Genomic DNA, 24640 nt, shown 5'->3' with positions numbered 1-24640 from the left:
CCGTACGAATCTGCAATGTCTGCAGTCGGTAAGCTTAAAGAACCCACTTTACTAGCCTAATGCTGGTCTATTTGCCATTAGCCACACAACGTGTAATTGCTCGGAAGTGTGGCGTCGGTCGCTGATGTAAACATGTGCATGGTAATGTTTCAAACCTTTGCACCACAGTGAGAGCCCTGCTAGATAAACCAGCATGGAGCAGCATGGCCTGGTCCCCAGCAAAACCAGCATATGTTGTGTTTCGGATGCTGGTATGCTGGTCAACCAGCATGGCCATACTGGCTGACCAACTAAACCAGCACCAGACCAGCATAGACATGGAATTTATGCTGGAATTCTAAGCTGGTCTATGCTGTTTTTTTTTCAGCAGGGAGTGCCAATAAATGTCAAGCACAACTTAATTTTTCTAATTAAATCTACCCTAAAAGCTAAAAGATACAAGGTGAAAAACAAACACTCGTAGTTTTAGCTGAGGTAACAGACGATTAGCATTCGTCTGTTTATCTTAAAGCTGCATAACGTATAATGTATGAGGGATCTGGAGACCTCTGTGGAGACCCCTTCCCTGAGCAGATGAATCTGCACGTTGAAAGAGTATTTAATGAGAACTCAGTCAAAACTTGGTGTAAGGTGTCTCTTCCAAGGCTGTAAGTGACTTATAAACTAGTGTCCTCATTATCTTCATCAGTATAATGTTGATTTTGTATTTGAGTCCTAAATACTAAGCCAGGCCCTTGTTTTGAGGCTGTACACACAGACACTCTCCAAAATCTTGTCGAAAGCTTCCCAGAAGAGTGTAAGCTGTTGTAGCTGCAAAGGAGGGACCAACTCCATATTAATGCTTATGGATTTAGAATGGGATTCATAAAAGCTCCTGCAGGTAAGACGGCGTTTTAGGGCCACTGTTAATAAAAATAAAAATAGTAGACTTTGAGAATAAAAGTCGTAATATTTCAGGAAAAAAGTCGTAATATTTTGAGAAAAAAAGTCATAGAATGACATTAAAGGTCAGAATATTGTGGCCAAAGGCTTTGTGAAGGGAAGGCAGCCCCTCCTCATGTAAAATGAGGGGTGGTGAGTTGATGGAGTTATACGTTCATATCGATTCACCCATAAAGAAACACTCAGTCTCCCTGTCTCTCCTGCTCATCAGCACCAGCCTGTTATTAGTATAAGAACCGGCTGAAACGGCTGAGCAGGAAACTGTGTTTATCTAGAAAAAAGAGCCAGACGGACTCGGAGGAAACTGTCTGTCTGTCTGTTGAAGGAGAATCTCAGGCAGGGTCGTCTACACGGCTATCGGGGCTCCATCTCCCCCCATTCAAAGAGGGCATGAAGTTTCACAGACAGTGAGAATGATGATCAGAATAATCCACAGAGAGACAGGAGTGAGTGGAGCTCCGGCGCCAGGACAGCAACCGAGACCCCAACGCGTTATGGCAGCCCCCCTACAGTTAGCCCCCCCTACAGTACAGCAGCCCCCTTTATCCTCCAAATATTATGACTTTCTCAAAGTCTACTATTTTTATTTTTTATTAACAGTGGCCCTAGAATGCTGTTGTATATAGGTGTGATGTGTAGGTGTCCAGATACTTTTTCCATATAGTGTATGTTGGTGATAATACATATGTTCATTTTTCATGCACCTAATCCAAATGTCCAGTATACTGGACACTGTTTTTTATAGGTTTCCAGTAAACCAAAACATAATTCATGTATTATTTTATCTAGCATGCAGCAGAGAATTTTTCATAAGAAAATAATGTGGTCAAAGTGTCCACTCTTGACTGAGGAGGTTAATTAAGTGGCTAAACTCAGTTGGAGCTAATATTCCTCTGTCTGTTTTCTCTCTCATGAGCGATACTGTTTAGAAACCACTCTTTTGCATCAGTGAGGCTATAAAGGGCACTTCCTGGGGCCCAGTAAACTCTTGCTGTCTTTGTTTGTCTCTTCTTTTCTTTATTTTCTTCAGAACAATCTCAAACCATCAAAGATACGGTCCTTTTCTCAGTTGCTCTTCTTGTGCACTGCTCTCTGCTTTATCCTCACAGCAAACTAACTAACGGAGCAAAACTGAACACAATGTTAAATATATCCTCTCGCCTGGCAGCTCGGCTGTAAACACCACTTAAGCTTATTCACGCAGAGGCTTTAGACAGAACTATGAAAGACTCTTCCCACCAAACAAAGGACGAGAAATAACAACTTTTCTGAAATACTGACTTAGTATGTAGAAATAATAACCTATTTTCTTTAATATTGACTTAATATCTCCATATGACCTATTTTTGAGACACTGTGTCAAAATAATGAGTTATTAAATTTCAAGAAAGTAATTATTTCAATTATTAGCTATTATTAAAAACTATGTCCTTTTTGCTTGTGGTTAAAGAGGCTCGTACAAACAGGCTACACTGAATCAAATCTCTATTTATGGTAATGGAATTGTTTTGATTTTATGCAAGACTGGGTGTAGGTGGTGTAGTTTGGTGTCCCGGGTGGTTTCTCTTACCGGAGAGTCAATCTTTATTAGAGCGATGTCCGACTTTTCGTCCACATCTTTGATCTTTGCATCGAAGGACATGCCGTTCTTCAGCTCCACCTTCACCCTGTTTTTATTGGCCACCACGTGGGCATTGGTCACTATGAGCCCGTCATCAGATACTACGAAGCCTGAGCCGCTCGCCACCGCCATCTCACGCTTTGAATACACCATCCTGAGAGAGAGAGAGAGAGAGAGAGAGAGAGAGAGAGAGAGAGATTGAGCAGCTGCAGATCAACAGTGAGGAAAAAAGCTGGTTGTGTGGAACTATTTCACAGTTTCTACGAGGAACATTAGACAAGTGATTCATAAATCACTGTTCATGCCACGTGTCAGGAGAGGGTACAGTGCCCAAGAACTTCTCCACTAAAGGTCTGATTACACTTAAAAATAACATCCCACTCAATACCTAGAATACTGCACAACAACAGAAGCAGAAAGGAAGAGTTCCTACGAGCGCTCCAACACTGTCAGAGGACAGTTTGAGACATGACGTAAAAATCCCAAATGACAGCCAAAGTGCAAAGGATAAATATAAAATAATGGAATTTTTTGCCTTAGATGAACAACCGTTATTCATCGTCAAGGATTCATTGGATTTCATGGTACATTTATTTATTTTTATTTATTAGTCTTATTTTTAGCTCAGTTTTGTCCCATTGAAAGCAGATTTTATCAATAATAAACTACAATATCTTGTAGGTTTTTTAATGTTTAGTATATTTATTCACAACCACAACATCACTGTCATGAGAAGATCTTGTTATTGCGGGACAGCAGGGAGGTGGACCCATGAGAAAGTGTCTTAAATGAGTTTATTGGGGTGATGGAGTGTGAATTTGGTGATTGTGCACATTGGAGTTGAGGTGGCTCAGAGCCAGACTTGAACCACCAGTGTGCTGATTGGTGGTCCAAGGAGTTACCGGGAAGCACAGGTAAAAATAGGAAAAACACCTCAGCGAATGGGAAATAAAAAAAGGCGGGAAAAGGCAGACAAAGGGGACGCTGAAAGCAGCACTCAAACAAAGACTGAGAGAGAAAAGTGAAATAAAAAAAAACTCTTCCTCTGTGATTCTGAGAGGAAGGTCAGCTTTATGTTTCACCTGTTTGCTCTTTGTGTAGCGAACACTTTTGTAGGGCTTGAAGCCGTTTCTTGTTCAAGCCTTCTTTTTGGCTTTTAAGTAGTTTTGGGGCGATTTCTCTCTTTTGTTTTTCCATCCCTCTTTTCTTTTTCCTTTCCTTTTCTTTTTTTTGTTTAAATACCCACCTGGGCTAAGTACCATACCAGTCACCCCTCTACAAAGGTGTGACAAAGGGCTGCTGTTTGCCACAGCCTTAAGTAGAGGAGTCCACAGGTGTGCCAGGTTGGGCCTAATCATCCAGAGGGCTTCTGGGAATTGGAGTTCCCTGAATTTATGGCACCTCGCTGCCGTCGCCCTCTACTGGGCCCTTACACTTGTATCTCTGTTTTTGCTAGTTTGCATAATTTGAAAGCTCCAGTTACTCTCTGCATTGTGTCAAAATGTCTTGATGAATGGTCCAGTAGAGTGGAGCAGTGGACATGAAAAAAATCCTGTTACATCAACTTTCATTGCAATGTTTTTTTTTTTCCTCTCCTTCTCCTGTAAAGTTACCGTTTTGGAGATATGAGGTTGTGTTCCAACTTTCTTTTGTTTATCCAGGGCTGCTTTTCAGTGGCGGGAGCTTCTCTTTTGTTTTTTGTTTTTTTGGGCCGGTTTTCTTTTGTTCTTTTGGGCAATATGCTTCAGTTCTTAGTTGTTTATTTTGGAGATGTTTTTGGCCTACAGTTTTTGTCCTTGAGATGTTTGCACCAGTTTATTTCTTATTAAAATCACTTTTTTCATTTATTCACTGTGTGCTTCCCTTTTATTTGTCTTGATGTTGAGCCAGTCATGACAAAGTCTGCACCAGAGTGGTACAAAACAAGTGCACACGTTCTTACTTGCGGTATAGTTCAATATGAACTACAGCAGGAGCAATCTTCTCCACCACGTCAGCGATGAAGTTGTACTTGTACCTCAGGCTGTTTGGGTTATCCTGGACTGTGGAGGGGGCAGGATCTAGCAATGAACAACACAAAAACACACCACAGCTGAGAACAAACCACTGAAAATATTAAATTACATCACCTCAACAGGAAAACTAGTGTTTAACTAAAAAAAAAAGACTAGTGTTCTGTAAATACACACTTGCTGCTTTTTACTCATACAAGTCATCCTTTGTCTCTCTCTTTCTCTCTCTCTCTCTTTCTCTCTCTTTCTCTCTCTCTAACTCACACACACCCACAACACCTTTTTATACACTGTCAGGACATGAGGTCATACATACACTACTTGGCCAAAAGTATGTGGACATCACTTCTAATATTACTTCAACATCACTCACTGCTAACAGACACACAACATCAAGGACGCAGCAATGCAGTCCCCACAGACAGACACTGACCGTTGGATTGGTGATACGTAAGAGCTCAGTGACTTTTAGTGTGCCCCGGACAACCGTAAGTGCTGTTATAGTGAAGCAGAAAAGAGCCCAGTGAGTGCTGAAGCACAAGTCACTAAGTCAATATTTTGAGAAAATAAGTCATCTTTATAGACTGGGTTTCCATGGTGACCCCAGTAGTTGCACACGAGCTTAAGATCACCACCTGCAATGCCGAGCGCTCACTGTGAAGCACAACACTGTTGGACTGTGGAGCAATGGAAACTTTCTCTGGAGAGATCGATCACACTTCACCATCTGGCAGTCTGACAGATGAATCCGCCAGATGCCAGGAGAACACTGAACCCCTTAGTTCCAGTGAGGGGAAATCTCAAAGGGAAACCTTAACCTAAAACTCCAAACCTAAACCTGACCTTCACAATGGTACTAATCCTAACCCTAAAAACGGCTGTGAATTAATGAATGTATCACCAGATGGTTTGTTACATATACATTTACATTTACAGCATTTAGCAGACGCTATTATCCAGAGCGACTTACAAAAAGTGCTTTATCTATCCAGAGAAAATATCTTTGCTAGTTATCAATAGGTTAGAGAGAAGGTCAGTCCTGAGCTCAGATACTGCTAGAATCAGAAAGTCATTATTGACACCTAGAGAAAAAGGAACAGAGTTAAACACAGAGCAGTGCTATACAATACAATACAACACAATACATAAGTGCTGTACAATACATTACAATCAATACTTAATTCAGTGCTCATTTAAGTGCTGTATAAAGAGACGGTCTTCAGTCTGCGTTTGAAGACAGCGAGAGACGCTGCTGTTCGGACAGCCAGTGGGAGTTCGTTCCACCACCTGGGTGCCAGCACAGAGAACAGTCTTGATGCTTGCCTTCCGCGCGTCTTGAAGGATGGCGGGTCAAGCCGAGCTGTGCTCGAAGCTCGAAGGGCTCGAGGTACAGTTCGAGATCTGACCATTGCCATCAGGCAGGGAGGGGCTGGTCCATTTTTGGCTTCGTAAGCAAGCATAAGGGTTTTAAATCTGATGCAGCTACAGGACGCCAGTGAAGGGTGCGCAGCAGTGGGGTGACGTGGCTGAACTTTGGGAGATTGAAGACGAGCCGTGCTGCTGCATTCTGGAGCAGTTGCAGAGGTTTGAAGGCCGCATAGGAAGACCAGCCAAGAGCGAGTTGCAGTAGTCAAGCCTTGAGATGACAAGAGACCGCACTAGCACCTGGGTGGCCTCTCGAGTGAGAAAGGGTCGGATCCTCCGGATGTTGTACAGGAGAAACCTGCATGACCGAGTCAGGTTCGCAATGTGAGTCGAGAACGATAACTGGCCATCCAGAACCACACCAAGACTTCTTGCCTCTACAGACGGGACAATCAGAGAGTTCTCGAATGAGATGGCAAGATCATGATGAGGACCTGTAGTTGCAGTTTGTTAATAATGTGAACATCCATAAATCTATTCCAAACTATATAAATAAAGTGGAACCGAATTTTCCAAGCCTAACTTTCACCTTTCAATCATGACACGTTTTCTAAAAAACATGTTACAAAGTCAGAACCCTGTGGGTTAGTCCTGTTTTCCTTCAGGGCCTTTTAGGTGATGAAAATGCACAAAAGCATGCAAGCACACACAAGCAGCTAGTTCTGAAGTGTCTTTAGTGGGACGTGTCTGGAAATGTTGACTCTGCGTCCTCTGTAATTTCAGCACAGAGCAAAAGGTGAAGTGAGAGTGTATTTTTTCTGTAAAACCCCGAACTGTCTATTATCGTCACTCACAGACTCGTAATATTCCCCTTTTAAAAATAAAGAGCACAAAAATGACACTTCATTCTTCCCTCGCTCTTTCCACAGCCCTCAGCGTCAGACCGTTTGGAGGGTTCAGACGTACACAACTAGAAGCGAGGGTCACGGTCACGTGTGAACACTCGTATACAACGTATGTGGTATGTATGACATGCCAAACAGTGCTTTTTTGATGTATAGCTCCGTGTGTTGATCTGTTGTTCCTCGGCGGTGCTGTAACTGGTTGATTACACAGGACGGAGGGGAAAGAGAAAGTGGAAAGAGTGTGAGTGCGAGAGATGAAAGTAGCTGTGGCTGCTCGGGTTTGCGCTGAGGGAGCAAAAGGACTTTCGTCCCACTCCGATGAAAGCCACATCCAGCGTGGCGTTGACGCTAGCTCATCTAATTACAGCCCTGACCGGCTCTGGTCTCGCATGTCCACATGTGGGAAGGTTCCACACAAACCATCATTTTACAGCCAGAATGTCACTTTTGGAAACTTTTGGCTGCTGCTTGAAGCTGCACTGGAAGGACTGCAGTCGCACTAACGGCGCAAGAAAACATGTCAATAAAGCCTAAATCTGATTTACACAGGATACATAAATGCAAGGGGGTAATTCAGAATCTTTGCAACAAGGAATTTTTGCCATGTTTTACAAAGGGAACATGTACACATTTAAGTTTTGACTATTTAGAGGAAAGGCGCCCAAAGTGGGGCCTGCGGATTTGGCCTCCCCAGAAACTTCAACAAATGAAATTTTACGCAACTTTTTTAATTTAGATACCTCTAAAGTCCCACAACAAAGCACATAAAACATGTTAAATATTTTTATGTGTAATTGTTACGCTCAAGAAACGACTAAAAATTACCTAAACCTCTGCAAACTTATGCAAACTGTAGACACGCCTTTGCTGCCTCACTTCTAAACTCTGCCTCTTCCCCAACTACCCTGCACGCTGTCTCTATGTGACAGACTGAACAGATGAGGCGAGGCAGACGAGAAACACAACTAAGCTCCACTGTAACTTTGATAATCAATACGATTTTATCGTTATGTCACCCCAGCATCAGTCACTCCACTCCACTTGGTCAGATTTGAGTCTTTCTTCTCCAAACTTGCCTCAGTGCAGCGTCAGTGAGCTAAAATTGCTGGTGGTTTAGCATTCTCACAAAGATAATGTTAGCCTCCGGTGCTAACAAGGATATAAATTTAAAGTACCTTAAGCTCCACACACAAAAACACAGGTTGACTTGCTCGGATTTGAGTCTTTCTTCTCTAAGATTGCCTCAGTGCAGCATCAGTGAGCTAAAATTGCTGGTGGTTTAGCATTCTCACTAAGACATTGTTAGCCTCTGGTGCTAAGATAAGATAACCCTTCATTAGTCCCACAGTGGGGAAATTCTCAGCGTTACAGCAGCAAAGGGAGAGCAAGGCACTCAAGAAAAGAAAAGAAATAACTAAGAGAATTAACAAGCAAGTAATTAACTTTGTTAATTACTTAACAAGGTTTTTACAGTTTGTAAACTTGCCTCAGAGCAGCGTCAGTGAGCCGACTCTATATATATACACATATACACAATATACATTAGTGCTGAATTATTTTTAATGTACAGTTGTACAGTAATAAGTTATGAAATAAAACTATGATCTGTACTGTTGTACACATTTCCGTATGTGCAGTTAGTGAGTCTGAGGTAGATCAATAACTGAGTTCTATACTGATATAGAAATCTTCCAGATTATACAAGATATGGATAGAAGATGTAAAAGAGGTCAATCTATATCTAAGTATAGATTTGCTGGATTGAAGGTGCAGTAAGATCAGAGTAGGTCTGTTGATGTGGATGAGGTGTGGATTGTCCATGGAGATCATCATGATGATGACTCAGAGGTGCAGTGACAGGCCTATAGGCCGATACCCCAGCACTACTGGCTGTTCAGCAGCCTGATGGCCCGACTGTCTCGGAACCGGTTGGTTCTGGACTAAAAGGTCATGTTGCATGCTGAAACAACAGCTAGCTAGCACAGCTGATTAAGTTATTGAAAAAAATTGAAGAAATATTGTCTACAAATTGCTCCAAAATGTGTTAGCATTAACAGTGCCTTACTAACGTGGCATGCCATGGACACTAATACACCGCCATTCCATGATAAATGTAGGCTTTGGTAGGTGGTCCTTTACTTTTTTGATCTGGACAAAGCTACTGTTGCTTAGCAACAAGGAGACACACAACAAAAACAGTGCAAACACATCCCTTACATTGAAAATGATTAGAAAAAAGTACCACAGTTTGCAAAAAAACGTACAGAGAATATCCCTAAACTGTTAAATGAGCTTTAATGCTTAAACTAGGCCTACATCAAAGCATACTTCAGCTCATAATAGCAAAAAGAACAGCCATTAACAATTTCCAGTGATGGAAAAGTATTGAGCTTGTCTGGTTTGAAGATTTCTCTTGTGGAGGTCCAACAGACTGTCTTGCAAAATAGGATCAAATATGTCAAGTCCAGCCAGGATCATGAAGCTATGGAAATCTAAGCAGACCAGAAAGGTTTCAACGAGTCTATTGTTTCTGTTATCTCCATCAGAACCGCACTCCGAGACATTCTGACCATCAGTGATGGACTGAAACTGAACTTTTGGCCACTGTGCCAAGTACACTAGGGTACGGCCAAGGCAACAGCCAAGACAATAGACAGCGCTGTAGCAGAGGCTTAGCCAAGGCTGCTTTCCACAAATATATTTATGGCTGAAGACAGAAAGAAACTTATTAGGTGTGCTTTGGGACTAAATACGGGGCCTGGCGATTAATTTAATGATGAAAGAACAACTCAATGGTCCTAAATTGTCTTTGACGGCAGCACCGGTGTCAGAGCGATTCTCCTGCTGATTCATTTCAGCCAACGAACCCAGTGTACAGACAAGTTCTAATGGACAGACAACCGCGTCTGCCTGCTCTTCTAAAGGCAACTGAAAAGACAGAGCACTTCACTATTACATCAGAGTGACCAGAGTGTGGACACTGGCGCGGCTGAGAGATGGAAGGAGTCCAAGCCACCTCCACAGAAAAATGCTCCAGCAGAGTAAACAAATAAACAAACACATCATTTCAAAAGTGCACCAAAGGCTTCTTTTGCACGACCGGTGTATGTTAAGGTCGAGTTCTCAGGCTTAAGTTGAAGTTTAGACAAGTTTTTTGGGTGAAAAATCAGATTTAGATAATCGTATACTCATTCCTGATTCCGATTAGCTGTGAAATATTTGGTTGGACTAGTATGGACAAAAGTGCAAAACTTCCAGGTGGTTGCTAATGCTGTTTTTATCCATACATACTTTTTGTCCATTCTTACAGTATGTCATAGATTGAGTGCGTATACATGCACTCAATAATCCGATCATAATCAGATTTCTGCAGTTATCCGATTATTCAAATGGTCATGTTAACACCATATTCTGATCTAGAATTCAGATTAAGAAATCTGATAGAGAGCTGGATTTTAGCTCAGGAATCAGATTTCTCAGTCCATGTAAACTCTGACTCTGATTTCTTTCGGATTTCTCAGTCTGTGCAGGTGCGAGATCAGACGGTGGATGTCGCGAGACGCAGCAAAACACTGTTGGAGCATCGCTGAAACCAAACACGAAATAAAGGATTTAAATATTCTTCATCTTCTAGATGATGTAAATTCATTTTTCAGGTAAAGTGGCGCGATATTTAAAAAAAGCAGCGGTACGAAGTTTAACGTTACGTTTACGTCAAGACTTCTTCTGTGAGTTTATTGGCTGATTGCAAAGCAGAAATCCGATTACTGCCTGACTCTACCCATTTACCCATTATCTGATTACTCAAGTGCATACAACACGTTGATCGGATTACTGACAAAATCTGATTTTCTGCAGTTATTGGATTATTAAGTGCATGTAAACTCAGAGTCAGAAACCCTATAAACAAAGCTATTCAATGATTACATCAGAGTGACCAGTGTGTGGACACTGGCGCGGCTGAGAGATGGAAGGAGTCCAAGCCACCTCCACAGAAAAATGCTCCAGCAGGGTAAACAAATAAACAAACACATCATTTCAAAAGTGCACCAAAGGCTTCCTTTTTATGATCAGTGTCTGTTAAGGTCAAGTTTTCAGGTTTAAGTTGAAGTTTAGACAAGTTTTTTGGGTGAAAAATCAAATTCAGATACTTGTCTACACATAAAATATGCATTTTATTATTAAGTGCATGTAAACGCACTCAGTGTCAGAAACCCTATAAGCAAAGCTACTCAGTGATTACTGGAGATGGGTCAGAGCAACGACGCACAGTGCTAACTGGTGGGGTATAAGCTTCTGTTACTTGTTAGCAACATTAGCCTCGATGCTCCAGTGCAAAACTAAAGATGCAAACATGTCTTGGAGGATCAACCGCATTTCAGATAAGAAGGAAATTATGTCAATATGAACACGTGTAACTTAAATAAAAGTTACAGCCCATGTTAAAACTTGTATGGCATTTAATTACTTTCAGTGACTTTTAGCTTGACAGCAGAGCATTTTATGAGTTTTTCTTGTGCCTGAATTTGAGGATTTGTTTGGGTTTCAGTCTAATTTATTTATTTTTTTGAGTCAGAGTTGGACCTTGGTCAGAATTTGCCTTGTGCGGGTTGGGCCACGTCTGAAATCTTGGGTCAGTGCAGACATCTAGGGCACAACTGACTAAGTACATAAACAAACTTGGATGTAACACTGGAAAAAAATTACATCTTGACAAGAAAAACCATCTTAAATCCAGTGGACATGTCTAATATTTGTCCTTTTGAGTTTGTTCTAAAAATACTAATAATAGTAAAATGTTAATCATAGTAATAACATTAATAATAATGATAAAAGCAGTGATTAGTGAGTTCTATTTGACTATATTAAATTAAAAAAGTACAAAAACATGATATTTTACCTTATTTCTTGGTACATATTAGCTTATTCCAAATACGACGCAATCAGCATCTTCCAAAAAACATAACTTGCACTTCCTAATGCACCAGACATTTTCAATAAGGAGGAAATTGTGTCAATATGATCTTTTGCCTATGTCTTTAATGAGGCCCATGTCCAGGAACATAAGGATATTTTCAGCCCTGACCTAAATACATCAAACAGTCCTTCTCTGTTATACTTTTTACTGAGTCTGTGCCAGATAAGAGCGCATGGTCCGAGTGAGCCAGTGAATTAAGTTACATTCATTTCAGAGACCCCAGGAGGGCAGGCAGGCCAAGGAACGCTGGTTATACACTAAGCATGGCGATTCTTTTACGGGCCCAGACGTTTCTGCTATCATTCATCATACAGACAGCTAATCAGTTCAGCATATCTATAAAATGTCAGGCGTTTTTTTCATGTACCTACTTATGATCTATGATCTCAAAGTGGGCTGAGTATCTGTTATATGTATAACTCATGCTAACCAAAGCAAGGCATGATTTTTTTACTGACTCCTATTTAAAATGCTGGATCTTTCTAGCAAAAGGCAAGGAACTTTTGTCTTGAACCTTCTTTATGGACCCTTATCTAAAATCCTAAATTATGCTCGCAAAAGGTGAAGTATTTCTGTCTCGAATTCTCTTTACTTATTAAAAAAATGCTAATTCATGCTAGAAAAAGGTAAAGTAGTTTTTTTTTTATTATTTTCTTTACTGAACTCTATTTAAATTCTAACTCAAGCTGACAAAAGGTCAGGTAATCCTTTTTGCTGACCACTATTTAAAATGCCAAATCATGCTAGCAAATGGTAAAGTATTTCTGCCTGATCTTTTTTTACTAACCTTTATTAAAAATGCTAAATCACGCAAAGGTAATTTAGTCTTAAATTTTCTTTACAGACTCCTATTAAAAAATGCCAGTTCATGCTAGCAAACTGGCCCTTCTTTAAAAAGCTAGCTCATGCTACCAAAACGCAAAGTAGTTTTGTCTTGAATTTTCTTCACTAACCTCTATTTAAATTCGAACTCACGCTAATAAAAGACGGTGAGGGTTTGGTTAGGGTTAGATTTTTTTACTGACCCCTATTTAAAATGCTAATTCATGCTAGCAAATGGCAGGGTACCTTTGTCTTGAATTTTCTTTACTGACCCTTATTTAAAACGCTACCTCACACAAGTGAAATGTATGGAATTCCTGTGTGATTTTTTTATCAACCTCTATTTAAAATGCTAACTATTGCTAGAAAAAGCAAGGCGTTTCTGCAATGAATTTTCTTTACTGACTTCTTTTCAGAACGATAACTCACACTAGTAAACTGCGATCAGGTCATGGCCGGTTTGTCTGAATGAATGAAGTGAAGCGCGATCGTTTGCAGTACAGCCTCACGGCTTCAGCCTCAGGCCTGGTGGGGGCGCTTCAGCTGGGTTTGTGGACTGCAGAGGCCTTCGGTACACTGTTTATTTGAGTTCTGTAAGTGCGTCTGGAAGAAGCAGAAAGCAGGAAAAGGATCTTTGCGGTGGGAAAGTCAGTCTGGCCTATATTACATCAGTGGCGCGGTGGGGGTGGTGGGGGGGCAAGGTTAGAGCTATTTTTATGGAGTTTGCTGGATTGTGAGGGGATGGTGGTGCCACTACTGGGATGGATCTAGGCTGGGAAAAGGGGACAGACAGACAAATGGTCATAAAATGCTGACAAGCAGTCTGGCTGGCTATTCACCCTTAGACATTACAGCAGGTTAATATGGCCAGTTTCTCACATGACCCTCAGCTAGACTGAATACGTGCAACTGTTAAATAAAAGTTACAGCCCATGTTAAAACTTGTATGGCATTTAATTACTTTCAATGACTTTTAGCTTGACAGCAGAGCATTTTATCAGTTTTTCTTGGACCTGAATTTGAGGATTTGGTTGGGTTTCAGTCTAATTTATTTATTTTTTTGAGTCAGAGTTGGACCTTGGTCAGAATTTGCCTTGTGCAGGTTGGGCCACGTCTGAAATCTTGGGTCAGTGCAGACATCTAGGGCACAACTGACTAAGCACATAAACAAACTTGGATGTAACACTGGAAAAAATTACATCTTGGCAAGAAAAACCAACTTAAATCCAGTGGGCATGTCTAATATTTGTCTTTTTGAGTTTGTTCTACGAATACTAATAATAGTAAAATGTTAATCATAGTAATAACATTAATAATAATGATAAAAGTAGTGATAAGTAAGTTCTATTTGACTCTATTAAATTTAAAACAGTACAAAAACATATTTGATCTTTTACCTTATTTCTTGGTAAATATAAGCTCATTCCAAATATGATGCAATCAGCATGTTCCAAAAAACATAACTTGCATTTCATAATGCACCAGGCATTTTCAGTGGGAGACGGGTCTGGACTGCAGGCAGGCCAATCTAGCACCCGCACTCTCTGATTATTCAGCCATGCTACTGTAACACATGCAGAACGTGGCTTGGTGTTATCATGGTGAAATAACGTCCCTGAAAAAACATCGTCTAGAAGTTGTTGTCGGAAGAAAACCTTGTATCTCCAAAATAGTAACTTTACAGGAGAAGGAAAGAATGTATTTTACTTTTAATGTAAGTCAATGGAACCAGACTTTTTTCCAAATAATTTTGGGTCGTTTCTTTTGGTCCATTAATCATGAAATTTACACACAATGTAAAGGGAAACAAGTATTTCCAAATTATGTCAAAAACTCCAAAATGTATTCAGCGTTAATGGCGCCATGGACACTAATACACCCCCATATCATGACAGACGCTGGCTTTTTAACTTTACGCTGGTAACAATCTGGATGGTCCATTGCTTCTTTGACCTGGAGAACACAACGTCCATTATTTCCATAAACAATCTGCAAGACTGACTCATGACACCATGATACACATGTCCATTGTGCATCAGTCCATTTCAGATGAGCTTGAGATGTTCTTGCTACATGGCTGCATACTGCATTTTTCTATGTAGCAACAAAAAGTGTTTATTGACAGCAGTTCGTCAAAGTATTCCTGAGCCCATGTGGTGAAATCCATCACAGAAGCGTGCTGGTTTTTAATGCAGTGCCGTCTGAGGGATCGACGTTTATGGGAACTCAGTTACGGTTTTCGGCCTTGCCCTTTACGCACAGATTTCCCCAGATTTGCTGAATTTTTTGATAATATTATGCACCTTCCAGGGAAAAATTTCTGAATTCATAGTTGAGAAATGTTGTCCTTAAACTGTTGGATTATTCGCTGATGCATTTTTGGCAAAATAGCGAGCCTCAACACATCCTTGTTCATAAACAATGTAGGTGGATTTAAAATCACTGCGTTCTATTTTTATATGATTTTCACATACTGTCCCAGCGTCTTTTTGGAATTCATGTTTGTAAGATCTTTTAACTTATTTCTAGACATTTTTAAGTCATTTTATCATTTTTGTCTTATACTATTGGTAGATATCTTGCTTCGAGCAATATTTCTTGAAACGAGCAAAAAGTATCCACTAATAGGAATATTTCCCTAGAAAAAATACACTGTAAAAAGTGGCTACCTAAAAAAATTACTTCATGTGGTAACAAGTAAATTAACTAGTTTTATTCAACTTAAATAAATACGTTAAATGAACGATCCTTTCAATCAATGTAGTCTTTTAAATTGAATAAAACTAGTTAATTTACTTGTTACCACATGAAGTAATTTTTCAGGTAGATTTGATGAGCCACTTTTTACAGTGTACTTAAAATAAGTAAGTATTGTCTAGAAAGAAGTTAAGTAACCTTACAACAATCTCAAAAAGAGAAATATCGCTTAAATTGACAAGATATAAGATGTTTTCACCTGCCAAGATATTTTTTGAGTGAATTCACATGTGTACATAGTACTTTTAACAACACTGTCAAAGGAAAATTTGCAGATATCTCGCTCTAGACGGGCCCCACATCAGAACAGAGGAATGACACACACACACACACACACACACACACACACACACACACAGACGATTGACTTCAGAGACTCTCCAGACATAAACCGTGATTCCTCATCTTCTTTAAACCTACACTGGATTTAAAATGTTTTCACTTGATAACCTGCAAAATTGAGCATGTTTGGACCTCCAGGTTACCAGAGGGTATTACATAGACTGCACACACACACACACACACACACACAGCATTTTTGTCATAACACAATACTCAACTAACACAAACACGTATGAACACATCTTTCACTCTTCCTCTTTGCCCCCCCCCCTCTCTCTCACACAAGATCAGTGTGTGACAGAGAGCACCACACACTGAACTCATGGTTTATCAGCACAGGATCCGATAGACGGTGATCAGAGAGCGGCTGTGTGGGTCTAGCAGCAGGATGTGAACAGAGATTTCACTCGTTCACAGTCAGAAAGTGAAGGAAAGGAAGGATAGAGAGAGAAGGGTGGAGGAAAGATGTGACAAAGAGGACAGAAATAGAGAGGGACAAAAGGGTGGAGTGGACAGCAGCTGTGGGGGGAAGAAGTATGTTCAAAGGAAATATCAGCCAGCGATACGGAGCATTCAGATAACAGACTATCAGAGATGTCCTTCTTTTCATGGTCGTCTATGGAGCAACACTTCTAGAACTGAGTATAAAATTCTCATATGCATGAAACTCGTGTGGGGGAAGGTGCAGAACAACACTGCCCAAAAATGAGTTTCTGTGCACATGAGAATTCTCTGAGAAGGTACCTTCACCCAGTGAGAGAACTAGAAATATGTTATATATATATTTTTAACTACACTGATCAGGCATAACATTATGACCACCTCCTTGTTTCTACACTCAATGTCCATTTTATCAGCTCCACTTACTATATAGGTGCACTTTGTAGTTCTACAGTTACAGACTGTAGTCCATCTGTTTCTCTGCATACTTTGTTAGCCCCCTTTTACCCTGTTCTTCAGTGGTCAGGACCCCCATGGACCCTCACAGAGCAGGTACTATTTGGGTGGTGGATCCTTCTCAGCACTGCAGTAACACTGACGTGGTGGTGGTGTGTTAGTGTGTGTTGTGCTGGTCTGAGTGGATCAGACACAGCAGTGCTGCTGGAGTTTTTAAACACCTCAGTGTCACTGCTGGACTGAGAATAGTCCACCAACCAAAAATATCCAGCCAACAGCGTGCTGTGGGCAGTGTCCTGTGGCCAATGATGGACTAAAGGATGACCAACACAAACTGTGCAGCAGCAGATGAGCTATCGTCTCTGACTTTACATCTACAAGGCGGACCAACAAGGTAGGTGTAATAGAGTGGACAGTGTTTATACTTGTGTTATACTTGACCACCACAAACACTGCAATTTGGCAATGTAAAAAATGTTTGGGCCCCCCCGGATGTCGAGCATGAAATTTTGTTGGGATACAGTTGGATTCAAAGAGAGTTTTGTTGGGATACAGTCAAGTTCAGAGAGAGTTTTTTGGGTTCAGTCAAGTTGAAAGACAATTTAGTTAGGCTTTATTAGTATTCAGAGAGAAGACAGGTTCAGACCATTTTTTTTTTGGATACTGCTGTATTTGGACAGATCTTGTTGGGATACAGTCAGGTTTGGACAAAATTTGTTTGGCTTCAGTTCCGTTCAGACAGAATTTTACTGGGATACGGCTGTATTTGGACAGAAACGTCTGGGGATACAGTCAGGTTCAGATAGAATTTTGTTGGGATACCGTTGCATTTAGACAGAATTCTGTTGAGATATTGTTGTGTTTGGAAAAAAAAAATGTTGGCATACAGTCAGCTTCCATGGGAATCTTGCTGGGATACAGTCTGCCTATAGTAAGGCTCAGACAGAAGTATTTTAGGACACAGTAAGGCCACTGCTGGGTTCAGACAGAACTTTGGTGATGAACTGTAGCTCTGTGAACCATCAAACTCTCTGAATAAACATGACAGAATGTTGACAGAAAGCAGCTCAAACAAAAATATATTTGTCATCTTAAATAATATTCAATACATAGAGGGAATGCAACTGTAAATCAAGGTAAAAGTGTTCGAAGAGAAACAATTCTGCGAGGATGAAAACAGTTTTAGAGCTTGGACTTCCATATCAAAAAGCATTGCCAGAGGAAAACCTCTAATCTCATCAAGCCACAAATGTAAACACCTGGCTTTACAGAATGTCCTTGGAATGAACACACATAAGCATCTCTTTTGCTTTGGAACACTGACAGACAAGAAGTTAAAGCTTACAGCCAAATGCAGCTCAGGCTCCACTTAAAACACGCCTTTAAATTAAATTAGTGAATTGATTCTGAAATTACATCACAGAGACCATATCCCATATTTGACTCTAATTTATATTTTTCTCTATGGTCCAATTATGATGTTTGTGGGGTATTAATTACCCGTCATAATTCATGTATACAAGGCCATTTTCAAACCTTTTTTATCCCTTAGAATTAGGCTGTCCTTTGTAATCAATCAACATAAATGGGTGGATGTGAATGTGAATGTGACGGCTTTTGTGACATCACCGAACCAATGCATTCAAAACGGGCTGTAAGCAAGTTTTGCAAGTTTTTACAAGTTTCCATATATGGACTTTATAGACTGGGGAGTGAATGGTACGTTCTGATACTTTGACATTGTATACGTATTACTTCTAACACATTTTAAAAAATTAATGGAAATTTGTTTTTTTCATTATTTGTATCCTTTTATATAAATATTAGCGACACTGTTTAAAGATAAATAGTTGGTCTCAGTTGTGCTCCCCCATATCAATAGGAATTGATTGGGATACAGTTGTTTTTGGACAGATCTTGTTGAGATACAGTCAGGTTCAGATGGAATTTTGTTGGGATACAGTCAGGTTTGGACAGAATTTGTTTGGCTTCAGTTCCGTTTAGACTGAATTTTGTTGGGATACAGTCAGGTTTAGATGGTATTTTGTTGGGATACAGTCAGGTTCAGATGGAATTTTGTTGGGATACAGTCAGGTTTAGATGGAATTTTGTTGGGATACAGTCAGGTTCAGATGGAATTTTGTTGGGATACAGTCAGGTTCAGGTGGAATCTTGTTGGGATACAGACAGGTTTGGACAGAATTTGTTTGGCTTCAGTTCCGTTCAGACTGAATTTTGTTGGGATACAGTCAGGTTTAGATGGAATTTTGTTGGGATACAGTCAGGTTCAGGTGGAATCTTGTTGGGATACAGACAGGTTTGGACAGAATTTGTTTGGCTTCAGTTCCGTTCAGACTGAATTTTGTTGGGATACAGTCAGGTTCAGGTGGAATCTTGTTGGGATACAGTCAGGTTCAGATGGAATTTTGTTGGGATACAGTCAGGTTTAGATGGAATTTTGTTGGGATACAGTCAGGTTCAGATGGAATTTTGTTGGGATACAGTCAGGTTCAGGTGGAATCTTGTTGGGATACAGACAGGTTTGGACAGAATTTGTTTGGCTTCAGTTCCGTTCAGACTGAATTTTGTTGGGATACAGTCAGGTTTAGATGGAATTTTGTTGGGATACAGTCAGGTTCAGATGGAATTTTGTTGGGATACAGTCAGGTTCAGGTGGAATCTTGTTGGGATACAGACAGGTTTGGACAGAATTTGTTTGGCTTCAGTTCCGTTCAGACTGAATTTTGTTGGGATACAGTCAGGTTCAGATGGAATTTTGTTGGGATACAGTCAGGTTCAGGTGGAATCTTGTTGGGATACAGACAGGTTTGGACAGAATTTGTTTGGCTTCAGTTCCGTTCAGACTGAATTTTGTTGGGATATCAATATTCATATTCATGCATTTTTTATTGCGGACAAAGTTATGACAGAGGCATCAGTGGTAGTTGATTAGTATAACAGTTGTTTTATTGCTGTAATAGCCTTCCACAGTCTTAAGATCTTAACGCATTTACTCGCCGTATCATAAAAAAAACATTTTGCTAAGTCATTTAGAAATGACCTCATGCAGTGTTAAGGCCTGCTAAATAAAGATTCCTATGAAAATTATTTTCAGCTCCTATAAACTAGATCATGAAGTAATACCACACCCAGCCCAACTTTCACTGTTCATAACTTTTAATGTGACTATGATGGTTTGCGGTATTGCAAATGTCACCAGGACCACCAATATAATCGCTCATAGACTTTAACTGGCACAGGAGTACGTTTTACTGTGGGAACGAAAAGCAGGTAAAAGAAGAGGAAAACACTGCAGAGGGACAGAGCAGAAAGAAACTGAGACCTAGAAAAGAGAGAGAATGAGAGAGAAAAAGAGATGTAAAGAAAGACGATGAGGGGACTGAGAAGAAATATGTGCTTCATCAGCGTTTAGTGAGGTCATGCCGGCCACTGAGCAAATCTACAGCAGGAATCCAGTGCTTGAGACTCCAGACACTACAGAGATCAGGCAGAGCAAATAAACACACACCAAAAAGCTAACACACTGAACTGATTCAGTACATGTACCCCAGTGGGAACCCTAAGAGGCTTCTTGGCTTTCAGGGAAGGCCTAATGATTTCTGGGAACTCTGCAACTGTTGTGGTTGAGCTGTTTTGTTTGGAAACAAATAGGTTAAAATCTTGAAACGGCCAACAGAAAATTATCCAATCAGGATTTTTTTCTCAGTGGTATCAAGATAGAGCTCTCCCGTTGGCTAGGCCTTCAGGAGCTTATTGCATTAACCAAGCCCCAGTGATGGTAAAAACTCATTTACAGCCGCTTTAAAAAACTTTAATCTATTGGTTTATTCATGCACACAACGGCAACACACTGGCATTCCCACACATGAACATGCGTGAATTTTTAAACATGTAAGGTTAATTGGTATCCTACATTAATAACACAGTTATTGTGCCTAACATTGTTCTAGAAAGGAGGCTGAGCTGGTTAAATGTGCCTGATGGTATAAACAAATGTTTTGCTTGTACAAAAAGACTGTACATTTTAGGACACTCTCACACCACAGCATCAGGTTGCAGACTGAAAAGCGGTTTCAGGAAAAATCGTGTCTCAGCTCTCGTTTATCAGGTGAAACGGGTCATTTAAAACAGCCGAAATGGCTTCAGAGAAGAAGGCATCAGCCACAAATTCATAGACAGAAAAGTCTGGTTGACATTTGCAATTCTGTTCTTTCTTACTAGATTAAGTACAGTTCAATGGCCAAATGATACATGACATACTACAGGGAGATTCACTCGAAAGAGGCCCCGATTATTCTGTAATAACTCTAGCTAGGACGAAGCAACCTGAACGAACCAACGTGCAATGTGCTCCTCAGTATATGGAGCTTCGAACAAGCCGGGATGACCCTACGTTGGAGCGATGAGGTAGGCACCGGACAGCCGTTGCAACATTTAACCTCTCTAATGCTTGCCAGTACGTTCAGGAACATGGAGCGCTGTGTCGAAATGTGTCTGGCAGAAAATGAAGATCACTTCCAGCATCGCATGCAATGCAATCGATTACACATACATCAAGGTATTGACACATACATCATAGCGTATTTTTTTGGATCAGATTGCTTAATCCTAACGGGACTTACAACAGAATATTCGGGGCCTATTTCGAGTGAATCTCCCTGTACATCCACAACTTTTACTTAACTGTGCTTTATAATGTTCTATTATTAAGCCTAAATCACTTTCTTTGCTCCCACTTCTGCTTCAGTGTAAAGAACCATCAGAAAATTACTGGACAAAGAGGTAAAGCAAAGGAAAAAAATACTCCCTAAACTGGTTTTAACATTTACTGCAGTTATTTTCCACACAGTCACTTAAAAAAAGAGGACTCTGTTACCAGTGTAGGCCTAAGTTACAGGTTAGATTAACTACCAAAGTAATTATAAAGTTGGAAGTGGAATCAACGATGTTTTGATTTACAATGGGACCAATTTTGTGACAAAAATGCCAATCTAGGTCTTCTGAGAGTCCTAGATGACGTTACTGACTGTGAATAAGAGCGGTAGTCCAACCAGGTTTCAGGCAGAAAGGTTTTAAACGTAAGATTTTTTTCTCATTTTGACATTTATGGCCCGAACTGAGTCACTGTTCACCACTGATTTACCCTCCATCATTTCCCCATGAATAAAATATACTACATAAACATAATTAAGGCTGAAAAAGTCTGACAGACGATGCTGTGTTCATGTGATATTTTGTTCATGTAGAAAACGATGCACACATTTAAATCTGAGTAAACTCAATGCATCAAGAACATCAGCCTACATAGCGTCAGTCTACGAAACATATGCGAAGGGATGCTAATGAAAACCATATGAGAGAAATGCGAGCACAAAAACAAAGCTGCCCAACTCTGCTTTATGAGCAAAGACTTGGAGAGCCATTACTGCTCCAGGGTTAGCCAGAGGAAAACAAACCAATATTCTTTCCCTTACACACATATTCTTCAGAAAAATGGCTGGAGCAATGCAAATCTCAAACCCCACAATCATAAAACACAAGCACACACTCATTTATTTTCTCTTTTACTGTCCCCACATACAACTGTTGCTTGCGGTACTGGGGCAAGCCCATGGGCTGCAGCTGTGGCTTGTGTCTGGAACAATCAATGGCAGTGTCAAGCTGATTCTTCTCCTCCAGGCTAACACTGTCCAGCTTTTTGTCTGTCAGCTCCATAACATCTCATACACACAAGAAAAAAGAGGGGAAAGTTGTCATACACACAAGAAAAAAGAGGGGAAAGTGACTTGAAATGCTGCCCCTGTGTTTGTCAGGAGAACCGATCTGCTCACGGTCCCACAACGCAGGGAACGACGACTGAACTTGACCTAAATCCGACGCCAGCTAAAATAACGGTTCCAGATGAACATGACATCATTCGCAGTGTTGTTCACTATGGTTTCTTTTGGCCAGAGAAACTCAGAGACCCTCGCAGCCTGGCACTGAGCAAAGACTCCCCATCAGAGCCAACATGGCCCTAGCTGGACTGGTGCTGCCTTTACGTGCTATTGGAATTATCATAAACATGAGTTCCCGACCTTGAAGTTGAATATGAACGTCCTTCAAGTGGAAACTGCTGAAACAATGTAAATAACTGAGTTTCCAACTTCAGCCTTTTATCATAGGATGGTTTTATTGATTGCTGGGAGCTGCTCTTTATTTCAGTGCATCTTCTCTTCACTATTCACCAAGTATGCCAATTTCTTACATCTGTACTCACTGGACCACTACATAGACCACTAAAGTCCTTTCTGTATATAACGTCATGCCCATATTGGAAACTCCAGGTCTAAGCTGGATTTCTCTATGGCAAAAAAGAATGGGATGTTTAAAAATCACCATCACGCCCTGTGGTTGACAAACAGGTCCTGAAACCAATATATTTTGTCCTACGTACATTTTCCCTCTGAATTATGAGGTCTTTATATGAATTTAGCTACACCAAAATAACCCCAATGAACCAGCAAACTTTTCCAGTGTGGTAGTTAAGTTGCTTTGGCAGTTGTTGAGTATGTTAGAATTAGCTGGAGTTGCTATATAATAGTGTTGAAGTTTAATGGTAGACTTACTTTTATGTGACATAATTTCAATGCGCAGGAGTGACAGCTTGCTATTACCAAGAATGTAATGTAATGTAATAAATAGTTTGACTCCTTCAAGACCTTGTAATTCAGAGGATCCAGTGACATTCAGTGGAAAAACGTGTATGGGGCAAAACGTTACAGGTTTGGTACCTGTTTGTGCACCACAGGGTTCGCTAATATGGGCCTGACGCCGGCTAGAGAAAGAAGCGCGACCTCAGAGGTCGATGGGAGAAAATACTAGTAAGATCGATCAGGCTAGCTGGCTAATGTTTCAGGAAAATTTGCTAATTGCTGGCTCCAGAGTACTTCAACACAAAACATATCATGCTAGCTAACTGAAATCTGGCTAGCTAGATAACTTATTACTGTTTGTGAACACAAAAAGACCAAACAGCCTTGCTTCTGACTACAAATCCTGCTGAAAATAAACAATACATAGCGTTTATGCTGGTCTAAGCTGGTTTATGCTGGTTTATGATAGTCTAGTCCCTGATAGGAAGAGGATAGTGGACCACCGTTGGCCCGCTAATGGCGAAGCTGGTGGTCCACTGGCGTTTTGCCCAGCATTTTCTGGGCCCACCAGTGCTTAAGCAGACTTAAAAGACAAAATTCCACTTATCACTCATTTTATACTCATAGTCTAATTTACTCACCAGCTTTCTTTAGTTATACATTGTAAATTAGTTCTTCTGGGTGGTCCGAAGGTGGATCAGCAGTGGCAAAAAGCCAGCGGGGTGCTGACCTTATCAAGCCAGTGGACCGATACACGCTCGGTGTCTGGGGTGCTGGTCTGCTGCTGGTTTAGCTAGTCCCCCAGCATGGTCATCCGAACTCGGCAGTTGTCCTTTACGTTGTGTGAAAATATCATCATGAATACACCAAAATACAAAAAATCCTCCAAAATCACTTGGAATAAAATTTCTTTTCGATGTCTTTGGGCTGTAATGATATTCTGGTTTTGCTGGTGACCAAGCGTATTAACGTCCACTGCTGCTGACCAGCACACCAGCATCCAAAACACAACATATGCTGGCTTTGCTGGTGACCAGCCATGCTGGTCTATGCTGATGAACACAAAACAGATAAGACTTCCTAGCTAACCACGTTTCTGACCACAAAGCACTTCTGAACACAGCATGAGAAGCACATTAGGCAGCACATGGACAGTGTTTGCTGGTACTGCAGGCTCAGTGCTGAGGGCACTTCAATGAACCACAGTGACAGTGGACTATAATCACAACCCCAGCAAATTAGCCCTGTAACAGGCACGTAAAGAACAAACTCTCATTTTCTCACACATGTAATTCGTGCAGTGATTCAGGCTCATGTGTTCCATTAAAGGAGACAGAGTTTGT

General features: G+C 40.6%; 1 protein-coding gene across 1 annotated transcript in view; it reads right to left on the bottom strand.

Moving 5' to 3' along the window:
* The window catches only part of htra1a (HtrA serine peptidase 1a), a 74692-nt gene that overhangs the window by 35912 nt on the left and 14140 nt on the right, over positions 1 to 24640 (bottom strand). Inside the window, exons 2-3 of the mRNA XM_036593668.1 lie at positions 4506 to 4623; positions 2513 to 2717 (exon numbers count right to left, since the gene is read on the bottom strand). Coding sequence (XP_036449561.1) covers positions 2513 to 2717; positions 4506 to 4623 — 323 coding nt within the window. The remainder of the gene's footprint in view (positions 1 to 2512; positions 2718 to 4505; positions 4624 to 24640) is intronic.

The sequence above is a fragment of the Colossoma macropomum genome, unplaced genomic scaffold (genome assembly GCF_904425465.1).
Source record: "Colossoma macropomum unplaced genomic scaffold, Colossoma_macropomum, whole genome shotgun sequence".
Taxonomy (NCBI): domain Eukaryota; kingdom Metazoa; phylum Chordata; class Actinopteri; order Characiformes; family Serrasalmidae; genus Colossoma; species Colossoma macropomum.
Note: the sequence above shows the minus strand (reverse complement) of the source record. Positions and strands in the feature narration are given on the sequence as shown.